This window comes from Neolamprologus brichardi, chromosome 7 (assembly GCF_056152115.1).
Source record: "Neolamprologus brichardi isolate AB-2024 chromosome 7, ASM5615211v1, whole genome shotgun sequence".
In the NCBI taxonomy this organism is placed as follows: domain Eukaryota; kingdom Metazoa; phylum Chordata; class Actinopteri; order Cichliformes; family Cichlidae; genus Neolamprologus; species Neolamprologus brichardi.
In genome coordinates, this window is record NC_142110.1 from 69,390,981 (window position 1) to 69,408,125 (window position 17,145).

At 45.8% G+C, this 17,145-nt stretch overlaps 1 protein-coding gene across 5 annotated transcripts in view; it reads left to right on the forward strand.

Annotated features, from left to right (window-relative positions):
- The first annotated feature begins 8,398 nt into the window (after window positions 1–8,398).
- ptprbl (protein tyrosine phosphatase receptor type B, like) overlaps window positions 8,399–17,145 on the forward strand; it is a 30,056-nt gene continuing 21,309 nt past the window's right edge. For 4 of the 5 annotated variants that reach the window (XM_087844296.1, XM_087844297.1, XM_087844299.1 and 1 more), the window contains exons 1-2: window positions 8,399–8,556; window positions 12,191–13,737. In XM_087844296.1, the coding sequence (XP_087700422.1) occupies window positions 8,505–8,556; window positions 12,191–13,737 (1,599 nt within the window). In that variant the 5' untranslated portion in view covers window positions 8,399–8,504. Of the gene's footprint in view, window positions 8,557–12,190; window positions 13,738–16,464; window positions 16,706–17,145 lie in introns of those variants that run through there. The other variant, XM_087844300.1, reaches the window with a different exon arrangement.

Here is a 17,145-nt window from a genome sequence, read left to right on the forward strand (position 1 = left end):
TGTCACTATGAGAGCTATGTTCATTTCTACACTGGATCAGGATTCATGCAGGTTTGAAGTGTGGATGTGTGGGTGTGTGGAGTTTAAATGTCTGTTTGCATTGTATAAAATAAAAAAAAATCAGCTCTGAACTGTTTGCTTTTTATCTTTTGAGTTGTCTTGATTTTCAATTCAATTCAATTCAAAATGTATTTGTATAGCACATTTAAAAACAAGTTGACCAAACCGTGCCTTTTAGACCAACGTGTTGAAGTCTCGATAAAAGAGTGTAAGTGGGCGTTAAGGCGTCTGGGGAGGGAACTCAAAACTGAATTATAGATGGCATCCAACATTATTGAACGTTATGTTGGGTGTCATGGATACTGTTGACTCCAAATCTCCCGACCACTATGTCGATCTGAGACAGCGAGACCAAGACAAAACCAAGACCACGTAAAAGTGGCCTCGAGACATCCAACTCTATACGATTCTCTAATAGAATGAAACAATAATGCCAGACTGGGTTTGAAATGATCAAGATGAGTTGTTCAGCAGTAAACTGTACGAACTAGTGATGGGCAGATGAAGCTTCATGAAGCACTGAAGCTTTTCATCCAATTGGTTCACCCCAGCACAAAGCGTCTTGAAGCTTCGTTTGCTCTAGTAGGACACCTACTGGACGTAAAAATATTAGCTGGCATGAATTTGAAGAGTGTGGCCTTTTGCACACAGCCTGTAAACGTCAACAACAAAAGGAGTGTGTAAAACATGTATATTGTAGTGATGGCAGCATACTGTGTATATTTATACTGGCAGTATGGAAATGATTATTTGGAAATGCTTAAAATGGAAATGATCATTTACTGTGAGGTGGCTGCATGCCAAATATCCTTGGGCAAGATACTAACCCCATGTTTGCCTACTGGTGGTGGTCAGAGGGCCCGGTGGCGCCAGTGTCCGGCAGCCTCGCCTCTGTCAGTGCGCCCCAGGGAAGCTGTGGCTACAATGTAGCTGCCATCACCAGTGTGTGAATGTGTGGATGACTGGATGTGTAAAGAGCTTTGGGGTCCTTAGCGACTAGTAAAGTGCTATACAAATGCAGGCCATTTACCATTTACCATTTATTTACAGTTAGCTGTTATCGGCATATTTCATTTACTGCTTTCTTTTAATAATTTAGCTCTGAGTTCTGAGGACCTGCTTCAATCTGCAGTGTTTCATTCACGATGACAGGAAAGAATCTTTGATGAGATGAATATGAAATAAAATGAGATAAATATGAAATGAATTGAAATCAAATGAAATAAACATAAACATGAAATAAAATGAAATGCAATAAATATAAAAATAAATGAAATAAAATGAGATTCATATGAAATTGAATGAAATACAATTAGATAAATAATATCTAAATTATATAATATAAATATAAAATAAATTTTAAAATGAGATGATGATGAGATAGCCATTATTTGTTAGTTGCAGTCGCCCACAACCGAGAAGACAGACCTCGCCAACCGTACATACAATACACAAACATCGCATTGGGGAGACACGTCAGGGTAGGTAGCAAAAGGAAAAGCAGAGAAATGTGTAACACAAAAGGGTAAAAAAGCACAGATATCATCAAAACACAGACAAGCAACATGGGAGAATATTCTAGTGTGTACTAAATAATAAAATGAATTAGATAAATATGAAATTATTTGAAATCAGTTGAAATAAATATATATTTTGATATCAAATAAGATCGTGGCTCAAGAGTTGGGAGTTCTTCTTGTAATCAGAAGGTTGCCGGTTCGAGCCCCGGCTTGGACAGTCTCGGTCGTTCAATTCAATTCAATTCAATTTTATTTATATAGCGCCAAATCACAACAAATGTCGCCTCAAGGTGCTTCATAGATACAGAGAAAAGCCCAACAATCATATGACCCCCTATGAGCAAGCACTTTGGCGACAGTGGGAAGGAAAAACTCCCTTTTAACAGGAAGAAACCTCCGGCAGAACCAGGCTCAGGGAGGGGCGGGGCCATCTGCTGCGACCGGTTGGGGTGAGAGAAGGAAGACAGGATAAAAGACATGCTGTGGAAGAGAGACAGAGATTAATAACAGATATGATTCAATACAGAGAGGTCTGTTAATACATAGTGAGTGAGAAAGGTGACTGGAAAGGAAAAACTCAGTGCATCATGGGAATCCCCGGCAGCCTACATCTATTGCAGCATAACTAAGGGAGGATTCAGGGTCACCTGGTCCAGCCCTAACTATATGCTTTAGAAAAAAGGAAAGTTTTAAGCCTAATCTTAAAAGTAGAGATAGTGTCTGTCTCCCGAATCCAAACTGGAAGCTGGTTCCACAGAAGAGGGGCCTGAAAACTGAAGGCTCTGCCTCCCATTCTACTTTTAAATACTCTAGGAACAACAAGTAGGCCTGCAGAGCGAGAGCGAAGTGCTCTAATAGGGTAATATGGTACTACAAGGTCATTAAGATAAGATGGGGCCTGATTATTTAAGACCTTGTATGTGAGGAGCAGGATTTTGAATTCAATTCTGGATTTAACAGGAAGCCAATGAAGGGAAGCCAAAACAGGAGAAATATGCTCTCTCTTTCTAGTCCCTGTCAGTACTCTTGCTGCAGCATTTTGGATTAGCTGAAGGCTTTTCAGGGAGTTTTTTGTACATCCTGATACTAATGAATTGCAGTAGTCCAGCCTGGAAGTAATAAATGCATGAACTAGTTTTTCAGCGTCACTCTGAGACAGGATATTTCTAATTTTAGAGATGTTGCGCAAATGGAAGAACGCAGTCTTACATATTTGTTTAATATGTGCGTTGAAGGACATATCCTGGTCAAAAATGACTCCAAGGTTCCTCACAGTGTTACTGGAGGCCAAGGTAATGCCATCCAGAGTAAGAATCTGGTTAGATACCATATTTCTAAGCTTTTCAGCGCCGAGTACAATGACCTCAGTTTGATCTGAATTAAGAAGCAGAAAGTTAGTGGCCATCCAAGTCTTTATGTCTTTAAGACATTCCTGCAGTTTAACTAGTTGGCGTGTGTTATCTGGCTTCATGGACAGATAGAGCTGGGTGTCATCTGCATAGCAGTGAAAATGTATGCTATGTCTTCTAATGATGCTGCCTAGGGGAAGCATGTATAATGTAAACAGAATTGGTCCTAGCACTGAACCCTGTGGAACTCCATAATTAACCTCAGTGTGTGAAGAGGACTCTCCATTTACATGCACAAATTGGAGTCTATTAGATAGATATGATACAAACCACTGCAGTGCAATACCTGTAATACCTACAGCATGTTCTAATCGCTCTAATAGGATATTATGGTCAACAGTATCGAATGCTGCACTAAGGTCAAGAAGGACAAGCACAGAGATGAGTCCACTGTCAGAGGCCATAAGAAGATCATTTGTAAGCTTCACTAAAGCTGTTTCTGTGCTGTGATGAACTCTGAAACCTGACTGAAACTCTTCAAATAAACCATTCCTCTGCAGATGATCTGTTAGCTGTTTGACAACTACTCTTTCAAGGATGTTTGATATGAAAGGAAGGTTGGAGATTGGCCTATAATTAGCTAAGACTGCTGGGTCTAGAGATGCTTTTTGAGTAAAGGTTTAACTGCAGCCACCTTGAAGGCCTGTGGTACATAGCTGATTATTAGAGATAGGTTGATCATATTTAAGATCGAAGAATTAATTAATGGCAGGACTTCTTTGAGCAGTTTTGTAGGAATGGGGTCTAAAAGACACGTTGATGGTTTGGAGGAAGTAATTATTGAAGTTAACTCAGAAAGATCGATTGGAGAAAAAGAGTCTAACTTAACATCAATGGTACTAAGAGTAGCTGTAGATAATATTACATCTGTGGGATGATTATTGGTAATTTTTTCTCTAATGATAAAAATTTTATTTGTGAAGAAGTTCATGAAGTCATCACTAGTTAACGTTAAAGGGATGGTTGGCTCAAAAGAGCTCTGACTTTTTGTCAGCCTGGCTACAGTGCTGAAGAGAAACCTGGGGTTGTTCTTATTTTCTTCAATCAGTGATGAGTAGTAAGCTGTTCTGGCTTTGTGGAGGGCTTTCTTATAAAGCAACAAACTATTTCTCCAGGCTAAATGATGATCCTCTAAATTTGTGACACGCCATTTCCTCTCCAGATTACGAGTCATCTGCTTTAGGGTACGTGTTTGAGAATTATACCACGGGGTCAGGTACTTCTGATTAGAGACCTTAGTTTTCACTGGAGCTACAGTATCCAGAGTCGTACGTAGTGAGGAGGTGAAATTATTAACAAGATAATCGACCTCTGTTGGGGTAGCGTTCAGATAGCTGCTCTGCTCTGTGTTGGTACAGGGCATTGACGATGATAACAGTGGCTGGATTATATTCTTAAACTTAGTTACAGCGCTTTCAGAAAGACATCTACTTTGATAAAGTCCACTCTCCACTGCTGCGTAATCGATTATTGTAAATGTAAATGTTATCAAGAAATGATCAGACAGGAGAGGGTTTTCAGGAAACACTGTTAAATGTTCAGTTTCTATGCCATATGTTAAAACAAGATCTAGAGTGTGATTAAAGTGGTGGGTGGGTTCTTTTACATTTTGAGAGAAACCAATTGAGTCTAACAACAGATTAAATGCCATGTTGAGGCTGTCATTTTTAGCATCAACATGGATGTTAAAATCACCCACAATAATTATTTTATCTGAGCTCAGAACTAAATTAGATATAAAGTCTGAGAAATCAGACAGAAACTCTGTGTAAGGCCCAGGTGGACGATAGATGATAACAAGTAAGACTGGTTTCTGAGTTTCACAGCTGGGGTGGATAATGTTAAGCATCAGACTTTCAAATGAATTAAAGTCTGTCTTGGTCTTTCATTAATTAATAGACTGGTGTGAAAAATTGCTGCCACACCTCCCCCTCGACCTGTGCTTCGAGACTTCTGGTAGTTAGAATGACTCGGGTGTTGATTCATTTAAACTAACATAATCATCCTGCTGCAACCAGGTTTCTGTAAGGCAGAGTAAATCGTTGTGTCCTTGGGCAAGACACTTCATCCGTTGCCTACTGGTGGTGGTCAGAGGGCCCGGTGGCGCCAGTGTCCGGCAGCCTCGCCTCTGTCAGTGCGCCCCAGGGTGGCTGTGGCTACAATGTAGCTGCCATCACCAGTGTGTGAGTGTGAAGGATGACTGAATGTGTAAAGAGCTTTGGGGTCCTTAGGGACTAAGTAAAGAGGCCATTTACCATTTACCATAAATATGAAATCATTTGAAATACAATGAGATAAATATAAACTAAAATGAAAAAATTAGAAAAATATGAAATAAAATTAAATAGAATTATATAAATCTGAAATAATTAAAAATACAGTGAGTTAAATACAAAATAAAATGAGAATATATATAAATATGAAATGATTTGAAATTAAATGAAATAAAAATGAAATAAAATCAAATTAGATAAATATGAAATAATTCGACCTCCACCCAGGTGACGCCCGGCGGCTGCCAGTCTTCACACCTGCAGGGGGGAGGACAGGCGCTCCAAGCCCAGCCGCCTCCAGGAGGAGAGTGTCAGGTGGAGCAGGAGCTTCATTCCCACTGAGGAGGAGGAGGAGGAGAAGGAGCTGCTGAGGAAGCCCGAGCTGCTTAGTGCAACTCACAGAAGGAGGGAGGGGGCTTTAATGTGAGCCATACCCCCTGCTGGGTGCTAGTTAGAGGGGCGGAGCTTAGAGGAGCTTGGAGATGTTTGTGGGTCAGGTTCTCATGTCTGAAACACATGCTCCTCCTCCTCATCTCCTGCAGGAAGTCTCTGGGCGGAGCTGAGCTGGGTGGAGCTGACCCACACCTGAGCATGTTGTCTGTGAAGGTTCATCCAGGTCATCGTGGTCTAAGGAGCTTGGAAAGAAAAGCGTCTGGACTTCTTTAAGTTGCTTCCTCTCATGTTCCCGTTTCATCAGGCGAGCAGCGCCCCCTGCTGGCAGACGTTTCAGTTACACCTGTGATCACAAAGTCAGGGTGGGTGGTGCTTCTGACTGCAGGTCTGACCGTTAACCTGTTCAGGTCCTCGGGTAGATTTGATTCAGCCCTGCAGGGATCTGCAGAGCAAACCGAAGAGGACGATGACAGACTATCAGACGATGGTAGGAGGACAGCGCTCTCTGAGCCTCACCTGCTCTCACCTGGACCTCCTCCACGAGCGTGTCCTTCCTGTTTCTCCACCTTCACAGCTCACTGTCAGAAATCTCGCCCTCTCCGTCCTTCACCGTGGGGCAAGTCTCTGTTCAGGAAACGCCGTTTTCCTCTGCAATCAGACACTTCCTCAGCCAATCACAGAGGACCTTGGCTGCGGGCCCAGACCCTGACCTTTGACCTCTGTGAGGACAGATGGATGAGGACCTGTTAGCACTGTGCCAGCCCTGCAGGTTTAGACGTGGTCACGCAGGCACTGGATCCTGTTTTCATCGACTCACGGACGTCAGCAGGAAGCACAAGATTTCACGCCAGCACCACGCCTCAGAAAGGCAAACGCCAACTCTTCTTTATGTAATCAGAGGATGGATGTGGTCAGCAGCACTCAGACACGCCCTCATTCTGATGCTCAGCGGGAACTTCAGCAGCTCGTCTTCATCATCAGACTAAAGGCACCGAGCTGCTGCCAAGCGATTAGCTGATCAAGCTAAGGTACAGATAGGGGCTCAGGAAGACGATATGTGACTGTCAAAATAAAACAGGAAGTGACACTGCCTCTGTCCTCTGTCACAGATTTCAGAATGGGATGGTAAAAATGTAATCAGATTACTGTGTGAAGCAGGAGGCAGGCTGTTCATAAGGTCGACCCTCCATCCAGGACAGGATATGTGTGTGTGTGTGTGTGTGTCTGTGTGTGTGTGTGCGTGTGAGAGAGAGAGTGTGTGTGTCTGTGTGTGTGTGTGTGTCTGTGTGTGTGTCTGTGTGTGTGTGTCTGTGTGTGTGTGTGTCTGTGTGTGTGTGTGCGTGTGAGAGAGAGAGAGTGTGTGTCTGTGTGTGTGTGTGTGTCTGTGTGTGTGTGTGTGTGAAAGAGAGTCTGTGTGTGTGTGTGTGTCTGTCTGTTTGTGTGTCTGTGTGTGTGTGTGCGTGTGAGAGAGAGAGAGTGTGTGTCTGTGTGTGTGTCTGTGTGTGTGTGTCTGTGTGTGTGTCTGTGTGTGTCTGTGTGTGTGTGTCTGTGTGTGTGTGTCTGTGTGTGTGTGTGTGTGTGTGTCTCTGTGTGTGTGTGTGTGTGTGTGTCTGTGTGTGTGTCTGTGTGTGTGTCTGTGTGTGTGTGTGTCTGTGTGTGTGTCTGTGTGTGTGTCTGTGTGTGTCTGTGTGTGTGTCTGTGTGTGTGTGTGTGTCTGTGTGTGTGTGTGTCTGTGTGTGTGTGTGTCTGTGTGTGTGTGTGTGTGTGTGTGTGTCTGTGTGTGTGTGTGTGTGTGTGTGTCTGTGTGTGTGTGTGTGTGTCTGTGTGTGTGTGTGTCTGTGTGTGTGTGTGTGTGTGTGTGTGTCTGTGTGTGTGTGTCTGTGTGTGTGTGTCTGTTTGTGTGTGTGTCTGTGTGTGTCTGTGTCTGTGTGTGTCTGTGTGTGTGTGTGTCTGTGTGTGTGTGTCTGTGTGTGTGTGTGTGTGTGTGTCTGTGTGTGTGTGTCTGTGTGTGTGTGTCTGTGTGTGTGTGTGTCTGTGTGTGTCTGTGTGTGTGTGTCTGTGTGTGTGTGTGTCTGTGTGTGTGTGTCTGTGTGTGTGTGTGTGTGTGTGTCTCTGTGTGTGTGTGTGTCTGTGTGTCTGTGTGTGTGTCTGTGTGTGTGTGTGTGTGTGTGTCTGTGTGTCTGTGTGTGTGTCTGTGTGTCTGTGTGTGTGTCTGTGTGTGTGTGTGTGTGTGTGTCTGTGTGTCTGTGTGTGTGGGGAGTCTGAGGATAAGAGCAGGAAGTAGAGGGTCAGAGTGTAATGAGCATGCTCAGTTTCCACAGTCCAACAGCAAAGAGCAGAAATATTCCTAAAAACGGGAACACTGGGAACAAAACCAGCCGAAACGCCGCAGTGATCGAATCCATCCGACTGAAGGAGCGTGAACAGCGGCGAGGATGATGGGAAAAGTCTCAGCAAGAGGGGGAAGGACGACCTGAGGCCGCTGACCTCAGTGAGGACACCTGCACCCACCTCAGCACCTTCTTACAGGTCATGTCTGAGATGAGAGTCTGTGGGAGGGGCTGCAGCCTAAACCTGAGCAGCGATTGGCTGCCAGTGAAGCGAGCCTTGGCACCACCTGAATAAAGCTGGTGCTGTTTCCTGAAGATGGTGTGTTATTCTGTAAGTGCGATCCTCTCCTCCACCCTGAACATCGGGGATGTCCTGTGGCATTTCCGACAGCAGCGGCTCCTTCGCTCGAACAATTGAATAGAAGGAAGCGCTGCTGGCTGACTTTTTCCTCCCTCAGAGACGCACTTCCTCCAGCCCTTCAGTCGAGCTCGAGCGAGGCCGGAGGACGCAGGAGGAACATGGAGGTCCCGCTCCTACTCTTCTTTCTGCTCTGGAGATCCAGCTGTGCGTGTGAGTACCGAGTATCGGGTCGGGCTGAAGCTTCGGCTTCGGGAAACGAACGTTTGATTGTGAATTTTACTGATTTTATAGCAGGAACAAGTAGAGAAGCTACGACGGACTCTCTGATCACACCAGTGTGTTCAGACTCTTTAATCAGAAAAACTTTCTCAGTTTGTCTGTGTATTAAAAACTCTGGCTCCTACATTTCCCAGCACGCACTGCAGTGAAGTTGGGAAGAAAAAAGGAGATAAAGTTGAAGGTGGATCCTTTGATCACCTCCCAGCCGTCAATAACATTTCAGTAATCGACTGCAGAACGTTGACGTGAGACCTGAAGGTTGTGACATCTTTGTGCCTTCACGGCGGCTTTGAGTCTTTTGGTCTGGTTCTGACGGCAGAATCACAGACTGTACGTGAAAGATGGATGTAGCCTCTGTGACATCACTGTCTGCTTTGTCTGCTCTGGTTCTCTGGCCAGAATAGCTGAAGCCTTCGGAGCAGCTTTCACTGCCTTTTACGGCAGTCAAAGCTCGGCTTCATCTCCAGGAACACAAACTGACGCATCGGCGGAGGAAAATGGTAGAAAGGAAATAGTTGATACAGGAAGTGAGATCTTTACAGCCCTTTAGGGTTAAGCCACACTGGGCGTGTAAAATCTGTGTCATTTTACTTGCCTTTTCTTAATGCAGCCATTCACACCGATCTGCATTTTCACTGCACGAATTTGCGGCATTTTCATGGATGTTTCGGATCTGACCAATCAGGTCACTGCATCTGGTAACAAGTGCGCTCATAGCTGAAATCATGCACGGTGCTGAATATACAGGTATCTGGAAATAAGGGGAAAATTACTGATTGACCTCAGACATGGGGCTAGACCCTGCACGGCTCACTCGCCGCCTGGTTCCTCGGCCTCCTCGGTGTGCTCCCATCTCGGCCTCCTCGGTGTGCTCCCATCTCGGCCTCCTCGGTGTGCTCCCATCTCGGCCTCCTCGGTGTGCTCCCATCTCGGCCTCCTCGGTGTGCTCCCATCGGCCTCCTCGGTGTGCTCCCATCTCGGCCTCCTCGGTGTGCTCCCATCTCGGCCTCCTCGGTGTGCTCCCATCTCGGCCTCCTCGGTGTGCTCCCATCTCGGCCTCCTCAGTGTGCTCCCATCTCTGCTAACAGGAGCTCCAACATGTCTGAACGCCATGCGTCCACCCTTAGATCGAACCATAACGTCCTCCCTGCTGCTGCTTTGTCGTGAGATGAACCCAGAATCTGCGATTCTTCCTTCTGTGGTTTACTAACGTCTGGACGAGCTCTTCATGTCTACTTCATTTTTTCCACAGTGTGTTTTTTGACTTTCGTGCTAAAACGAAAGTTTTGATTCTGAAAACTGAGAAAAAGAAAAGTAAATCTGTACGTTCTCTGTCAGCTTGGTGAACGTGCTGTAACAGCCTGATGAAGCGTTGCACGTCACTCTGAGTCGGATTATTTAAAAACTCCAGGTTTTACTGTAACGGCTCCAACGACACTCCGAGCTCTCAGCTCTGTGCAGAGCACTTCACAACTGTCAAACCAAGAAAAAGTCCAAATGAGGATTTATTCTTCGCTGCTGTTCATTTCACCTACAATAACAGCAGCATGGAGCCGTCAGGCATCAGTTCAGAGTTTGTTTATCTCGGTTATAACAACAAGCACGCACGCTGTCTGTGCTGGGTGATCATGGCGCCTCAGCGCTCTAATTTATGCGTGCTGATATTCATATTCTTATCAGAATCGTGTTTATATATACAGTTCAGCTGTTTAGGAGGGAGATGCGAGGGGAAAGAAACTGGTCCTGTGTCAGGTGGTCTGCAGGCGTCTGTACCGTCTGCCAGAAGGCAGCAGGTCAAAGAGCGTGTCCAGGGTGTGCGATGATTTTCTCTGCCCGTTTCCTGGATGGAGGGCGATTATTGAGGCGTTTCCAGTTCTCTGCTCTCACACTCAGGTGTAGCGCAGGTGTCTGTCCCAAACGTTCCAGATGAACCTGGAAAAACACTGAGATAACTTCCGACTGCAGATGTTGACGGTGTTCTTGTTCTCCACTTAATCTCTAATAACTGGAATCATTTACAGCCGTCACACGTACAAAGACGGCCTCCTAGTTTTCCTCCGTTCATCAGAGCACCAAAGAACCGCAGAGACGTTGGTATGTTAGAAGGAAATGAGGTCAGAGGTCAGAGTCCATCTTTTGTAACTCGAAGCTGAGCTGCTGTCTCTGTGGTTCATGCTCAGCCGCTGCGGTCCAATGAGAAAGCAGAAGCTCTGCAAGTAACCTTTCATGGTCGGCAGATCAGAGCAGGATAAATTTGGATTGGTGATTTGCATTTATCAGTGATTTACATTCAGCAGACGGAGCACAGGGTGAAACCTGTCTGCCATCTGAGTGAAGTACAACAATCTGAGTGTGTGAGTGCAGCATGTACACGACAGCTGGGAATAACATGGAAGACAAACTGCATGCAGACCGGGTCATGCCGAGTATTCAGGGTGTTTCGTGGGAATAACAGCGTTACTAACACTGTTACTTTTTAACTAGTAATCTAACTAATTACTATTTCTATTGTTACAACGCCGTTACTGTTACTATCAAGAAAATGCAGACGTGTTACTGTTTGTCAACACACAGACGGGTGAAGCTGTCTTCAGCTTACTGGGAGCTGGGGAGGGGGGGGGGGGGGGTTGTTGTCATAGTAAACCAATCACATGACCATTTAACATTAAATAGGAACTAGACGCCATGTCAACCCAAGTGGTTATAAAAGAAACACACCTGAGGCTACATTTTTAGGTAAATAGTTCCTCATAACTTTGTTGTTTAAAGTTTTCAAACTTTACAATTTATATTTGCATTTCAAGTTAATGATGTTTTTCTACTGAGATTTTATTTATTTAGTGTGATTTTAGATCAAATGTGTGAATACAGTGTGTCAACATGTGAGGTTGTGCTGAAAAGAAAGATACCAAACAAGGCGAGGCAAATAGTTTATAAAGTATGTAGCACTAAAATAGTCGAAAACGGAGAATTATACCCTATAACACAATAGTTACTTTACCAAGTAATTAGTTACTTTTACAATATTGTAGCTGAGTTACTAACTCAATTACTTTTTTGAAGAAATAAGTAGTAACTATAAAAAAGTAACTTTGAAGGGACAGAATTAAAAAGGTTTCGCACTATCAAAGTAAAACAGGAAGTAAGACCACCCAAAACTCCAGGAATCAAAGACGAACAGCAGCGGCAGAACACGCTGAACACAGATCGCAGCGTTCACGAGAAGCTGAGAGTTTCACCCCCACCCACGCGTGCAGAGTAGGACGCACCTCCACCTGCGGGATCTGAAAACACTCACATGTTCAGCTCAGCTGGCTCAGACCGCAGAGCTTCAGGCACAGATTTAGTTTTGTAGTTGGTTTGGAGATTGGAGTAACTGGGCTGTAAGCTCTAAAAGCAGCGCAGGTCAGTCTTAAGTGTGTCTGTCATCAGTGGGCGGAGTCCAGGTTGGGCTGAACTTTAACTTAAGGTGTTTGCGTTCAGGATTAACGCGTGATTTCACTAATCTGTGAATGTGACGAGTCAGAGCCGCTCTTTATAGTCTCACCTTTCTTCTCACTTTCAGACACATCTCCAGCCACCTCCACCTTTTCTTCATCCACACCGCTGGACCTGTCTAACTCCGCCCAAACCATCAGGAGTCCTGGGAACGCTGTCACGGACAATCTGTCACCTCCAGATGTTTCCCCTGCAGTCACCCACCTATCCCCTTTAAATGGCACAGCTGCTTTTACCATGGACCAGTCAGTCGCCTCGGAGACCTCGTCAGGTGGAGGTGACTCCCTAGTCAGGACGGAGATGGTCACGTCGTCGTACGAGTCGTTGTCCTCCATCGCTAGAAACCAGTCCGAGTCGAGCGGAGATGGAGGCGTGACGCTGGGTTCCTCACGTGTGAGCACAGGTGGAGCAACAGACGTCATAACTGAGCTACAACCCGAGGACAGATCCACACACCAAACATCTGCAGCACCCTCAGACAGCACCGCCTCAGCTGCACCCACCACTCCTCCACCGTCTGCATCCAGCACCAGCACACATAGACCACCCAGGACTCACAGTCAGACCCCGCCCACAGACTCCACCCTTCATCCAAACATCTCAGAGAGTCTGACTCAAGGAATATTATCAACAGCACCAACAGGTGATGCGGTCCCTGCAAGTAGCACCTCAGCTCCATCGGTCCCACAAACGACAACAAACACCAGCACCACTGCTGCTGTAACCACACCCTCTACGAGCAGCATAACAGCGCCTGCTCCAACCACAGCCATCAAAACCGCACCTCCTACTGCCACCAGTAGCACCACCCCTGTCACAAATGCAGAGACTACAGTCGCACCATCAATAACAACACCAGCAACTACACACACATCCATCCCTCTGCCAGCTACAACAGCCAGCTTGACACACACCATCCAACCCTCCACTCGTGCCTCCACTCCCGCTACAACTGCAGCAACCACAGCCACGAACCCGTCTCTAACCACAGCCGTCGAAACCACACCTGCCAGTACCACCACCCCCACCACAACCACAGAGACTGCAGCCACACTATCCACACCTACATCCATGGCACCATCTCATACCACAGTCACCAAAACCACACCACCCACCACTCCCAGTGATAGTTTTCCAGCTACAACTGCAGATACTAGAACCACCACAAGCATCATAACAACCTCCGCTACAACCACTCCACCTACGACTGCAACAGCATCTCCTGCTACAACCACCCCACCCACGACTGCAACAGCATCTCCTGCTACAACCAACCCACCTACGACTGCAACAGCATCTCCTGCTACAACCACCCCACCCACGACTGCAACAGCATCTCCTGCTACAACCAACCCACCTACGACTGCAACAGCATCTCCTGCTACAACCACTCCACCTACGACTGCAACAGCATCTCCTGCTACAACCACCCCACCTACGACTGCAACAGCATCTCCTGCTACAACCACCCCACCTACGACTGCAACAGCATCTCCTGCTACAACCACCAAAACCACGGCAACCACCACTACCAGCCCCACAGCAACAAGCACCACCACTCCAGCAACAAGAATGCTTCACACTACTACGTCCAGAGTCACCTCCACCACACCTGTGAGTACCCCACCTCTGTTTGATGCTGTTATTTTAGAGGACTTCAACATGTGAGCGCGCCTGTCTTCATACCTGTTTAAAATGGTGTTTAGACGTGTTCAGGATGTTGTGTTGTGTTTGGCGGTAGTTCACGCCGGTTAACTCCAGATCAGTTTTATTCTCCTTGATTTTGATCTTTGACTGTTTGCTGCTTGTATGAAGAAGCTCAGTGGGAAACCTGCCAGATGTTGGCAGAGGTTCGGTTTCCTGTGACTGGTGTGGTTCTGGTGCTCCGTGGGAGCGTTGCTTCCAGCTGAAGCAGATGGTTGGGTCTGCGGAGTTGGTGGAGAGCAAATTGAGAGCTCAAAGCCAGTACATACTGAGTGTATGAAAAGACGATCACACTCCTGTGTTACTATGGAAACACAGTATTAATAGTATTATTTTATTCTACCACGTTGACCTGTTTAAGCTCTCCAGACTCTTTTTTATTCTCTTCTCTCGGACACAGAAAATCAAAGTCAAATGTAGTCAAGAGGTCGAGTCTCAGAACACGACTTCTGTGTTGAAATGAAGATCATGGCTGCCCGAAGGCCTGACAATGAGTCAGCTCAGTGGTTGTACAGGGTGGACCATTTATATGGATACACCGTAACAACATGGGAATGGTTGGTGATATTAAAGTCCTGTTTGTGGCACATTAGTATATGTGAGGGGCAAACTCCTCAAGATGGGTGGTGACCATGGTGGCCATTTAGAAGTCGGCCATCTTGGATACAACTTTTGTTTTTTCAATAGGAAGAGGGCCATGTGACACATCAAACTTATTGGTAATGTCACAAGAAAAACAACGGTGTGCTTGGTTTCAACGTAACTTTATTCTTTCATGAGTTATTTACAAGTTTCTGACCACTTATAAAATGTGTTCAATGTGCTGCCCATTGTGTTGGATTGTCAATGCAACCCTCTTCTCCCACTCTTCACACACTGATAGCAACACCGCAGGAGAAATGCCAGCACAGGCATCCAGTATCCGTAGTTTCAGGAGCTGCACATCTCGTATCTTCACACCATAGACAATTGCCTTCAGATGACCCCAAAGATAAAAGTCTAAGGGGGTCAGGAGACCTTGGGGGCCATTCAACTGGCCCACGACGACCAATACACTTTCCAGGAAACTGTTCATCTAGGAATGCTCGGACCTGGCACCCATAATGTGGTGGTGCACCATCTTGCTGGAAAAACTCAGGGAACGTGCCAGCTTCAGTGCATAAAGAGGGAAACACATCATCATGTAGCAACTTCAAATATCCAGTGGCCTTGAGGTCTCCATTGATGAAGAATGTGGACCCACTATCGTTGTACCCCATATACCACACCAAACCATCACTTTTGTTGTTCCAACAGTCTTGGAGGGATCCATCCAATGTGGGTTAGTGTCAGACCAACAGCGGTGGTTTTGTTTGTTAACTTCACCATTCACATAAAAGTTTGCCTCATCACTGAACAAAATCTTCTGCGTGAACTGAGGGTCCTGTTCCAATTTTGGTTTTGCCCATTCTGCAAATTCTGTGCTGATCTGGGTCATCCTCGTTGAGATGCTGCAGTAGCTGGAGTTTGTAAGGGTGCCATTTGTGAGTAGCTAATATCCGCCGAAGGGATGTTCGACTAATGCCACTCTCCAGTGACATGTGGCGAGTGCTACGCTGTGGGCTCTTGCTGAATGAAGCTAGGACCTACACTGATGTTTCTTCATTACTGACAGTTTTCTTGCGTCCACATTTTGGCAAATCCAACACTGAACCAGTTTCACCAAACTTAGCAAGCAGTTTGCTAACTGTAGCATGGGAGATGGGTGGTCTCGTAGGGTGTCTTGCATTGAAATCTGCTGCAATGACCCGGTTACTGCGTTCACCAGATATTAACACAATTTTTCTCCTCACGTGTTAACGTCTTCGACATGTCAATGGCTGTGAACAAAGAGAAACTTGTAAATAACTCATGACAGAATAAAGTTACGTTGAAACCAAGCACACCATTGTTTTTCTTGTGACATTACCAATAAGTTTGATGTGTCACATGGCCCTCTTCCTATTGAAAAAACAAAAGTTGTATCCAAGATGGCCGACTTCTAAATGGCCACCATGGTCACCACCCATCTTGAGGAGTTTGCCCCTCACATATACTAATGTGCCACAAACAGGACTTTAATATCACCAACCATTCCCATGTTATTACGCTGTATCCATATAAATGCTCCACCCTGTAGAGTGACGGACGGAGTCGCTCAGTGAGCGGTAAACAGGAAACACACTTTGAGGTTTCTCCGCAGAAACTGATCAAGCAGTTCAGACAAATTTTATCAGAGGCGATGAAGAAGCGTAGACTAATGAATGACTTAACCAGTGGTGGAAATAAAGAGGAGGTGCAGCCTGTGTGTGGTTGAAGGTGACTCTGGTTTAAGGTCTGATTGTGCAGTGATGAAGATGAAGAAACGGTGTGCGTGCAACATAAAGCAGACTTTGATGCTGCTCATACATAAATAGAGCGAGCCTCTGGTGTGAGGCTGTTTCCTGATTGGATAACTCAGCCCCAACAATAGCCCACTCTGATGGTAGCGATGGAGCTCAGTTTGATGCTAAAGGTTGTGGAGAAAGTCTGAGGCGGGCAGGAAGGAAAGCAGGGCGGGGTGTGCAGAACGTGCCTCTGCTCGCTGAGGGGAAGTTTAAAGATCGATGGACCCAGAGAGAAAAGAGTCACACGGGTCCGGGATGCAGGAGAAAGAAGTTCCAGATCATTTCAGCCTCTGGAGCTGATGGAGGAAACCTCCAGCTCCTCTCTGGACCAAAGTGCTTCAGCTGAAACATGTCTGTAACTGTCAGTGTGTCAGAGGAAGCGTGTTTCTTACCGAGCGGTCAGATTTAAATCAGGGATGCTCAGATGTGCCGCTACATGTTTGATTCTTGGATTCGTTTGGGGCGCAAAGACGGTGAGTTACCGGATCATTTATCTACATCCGCTTTCTGTTGTAAGCCAACCCAATCAGTAATACGGAGGCAACCTGAGAATGGTCAGTGGTGACAGTGAGAAGGAAGAACTCCTTTTAGACAGGAAGAAGCCTCTAACAGAATCAGGCTCAGGGGAAATACACAACAGAGTGCTTTGGGCCCTCACTCGTACTCTTTTCATTTCTTAGAGAGTGTTAGCACTACAGAAACAATAAAGTGCCTTATTTTCTGAGAGTGCGATGTTAATAGGGGAACTTTTTACCTTTGCGCAGGCATTTAAACACTCATGAACTCTTTGGTTTGATCCCAGGAGGAGACAACCTCCTCTGCATTTGCACCGCGAAGGCCATTTGTGTAAAAAAAAGACATCAGACACCAGCAAATCATGACCCTGACCCTTCTCTCTGTGACCTCCTGATGC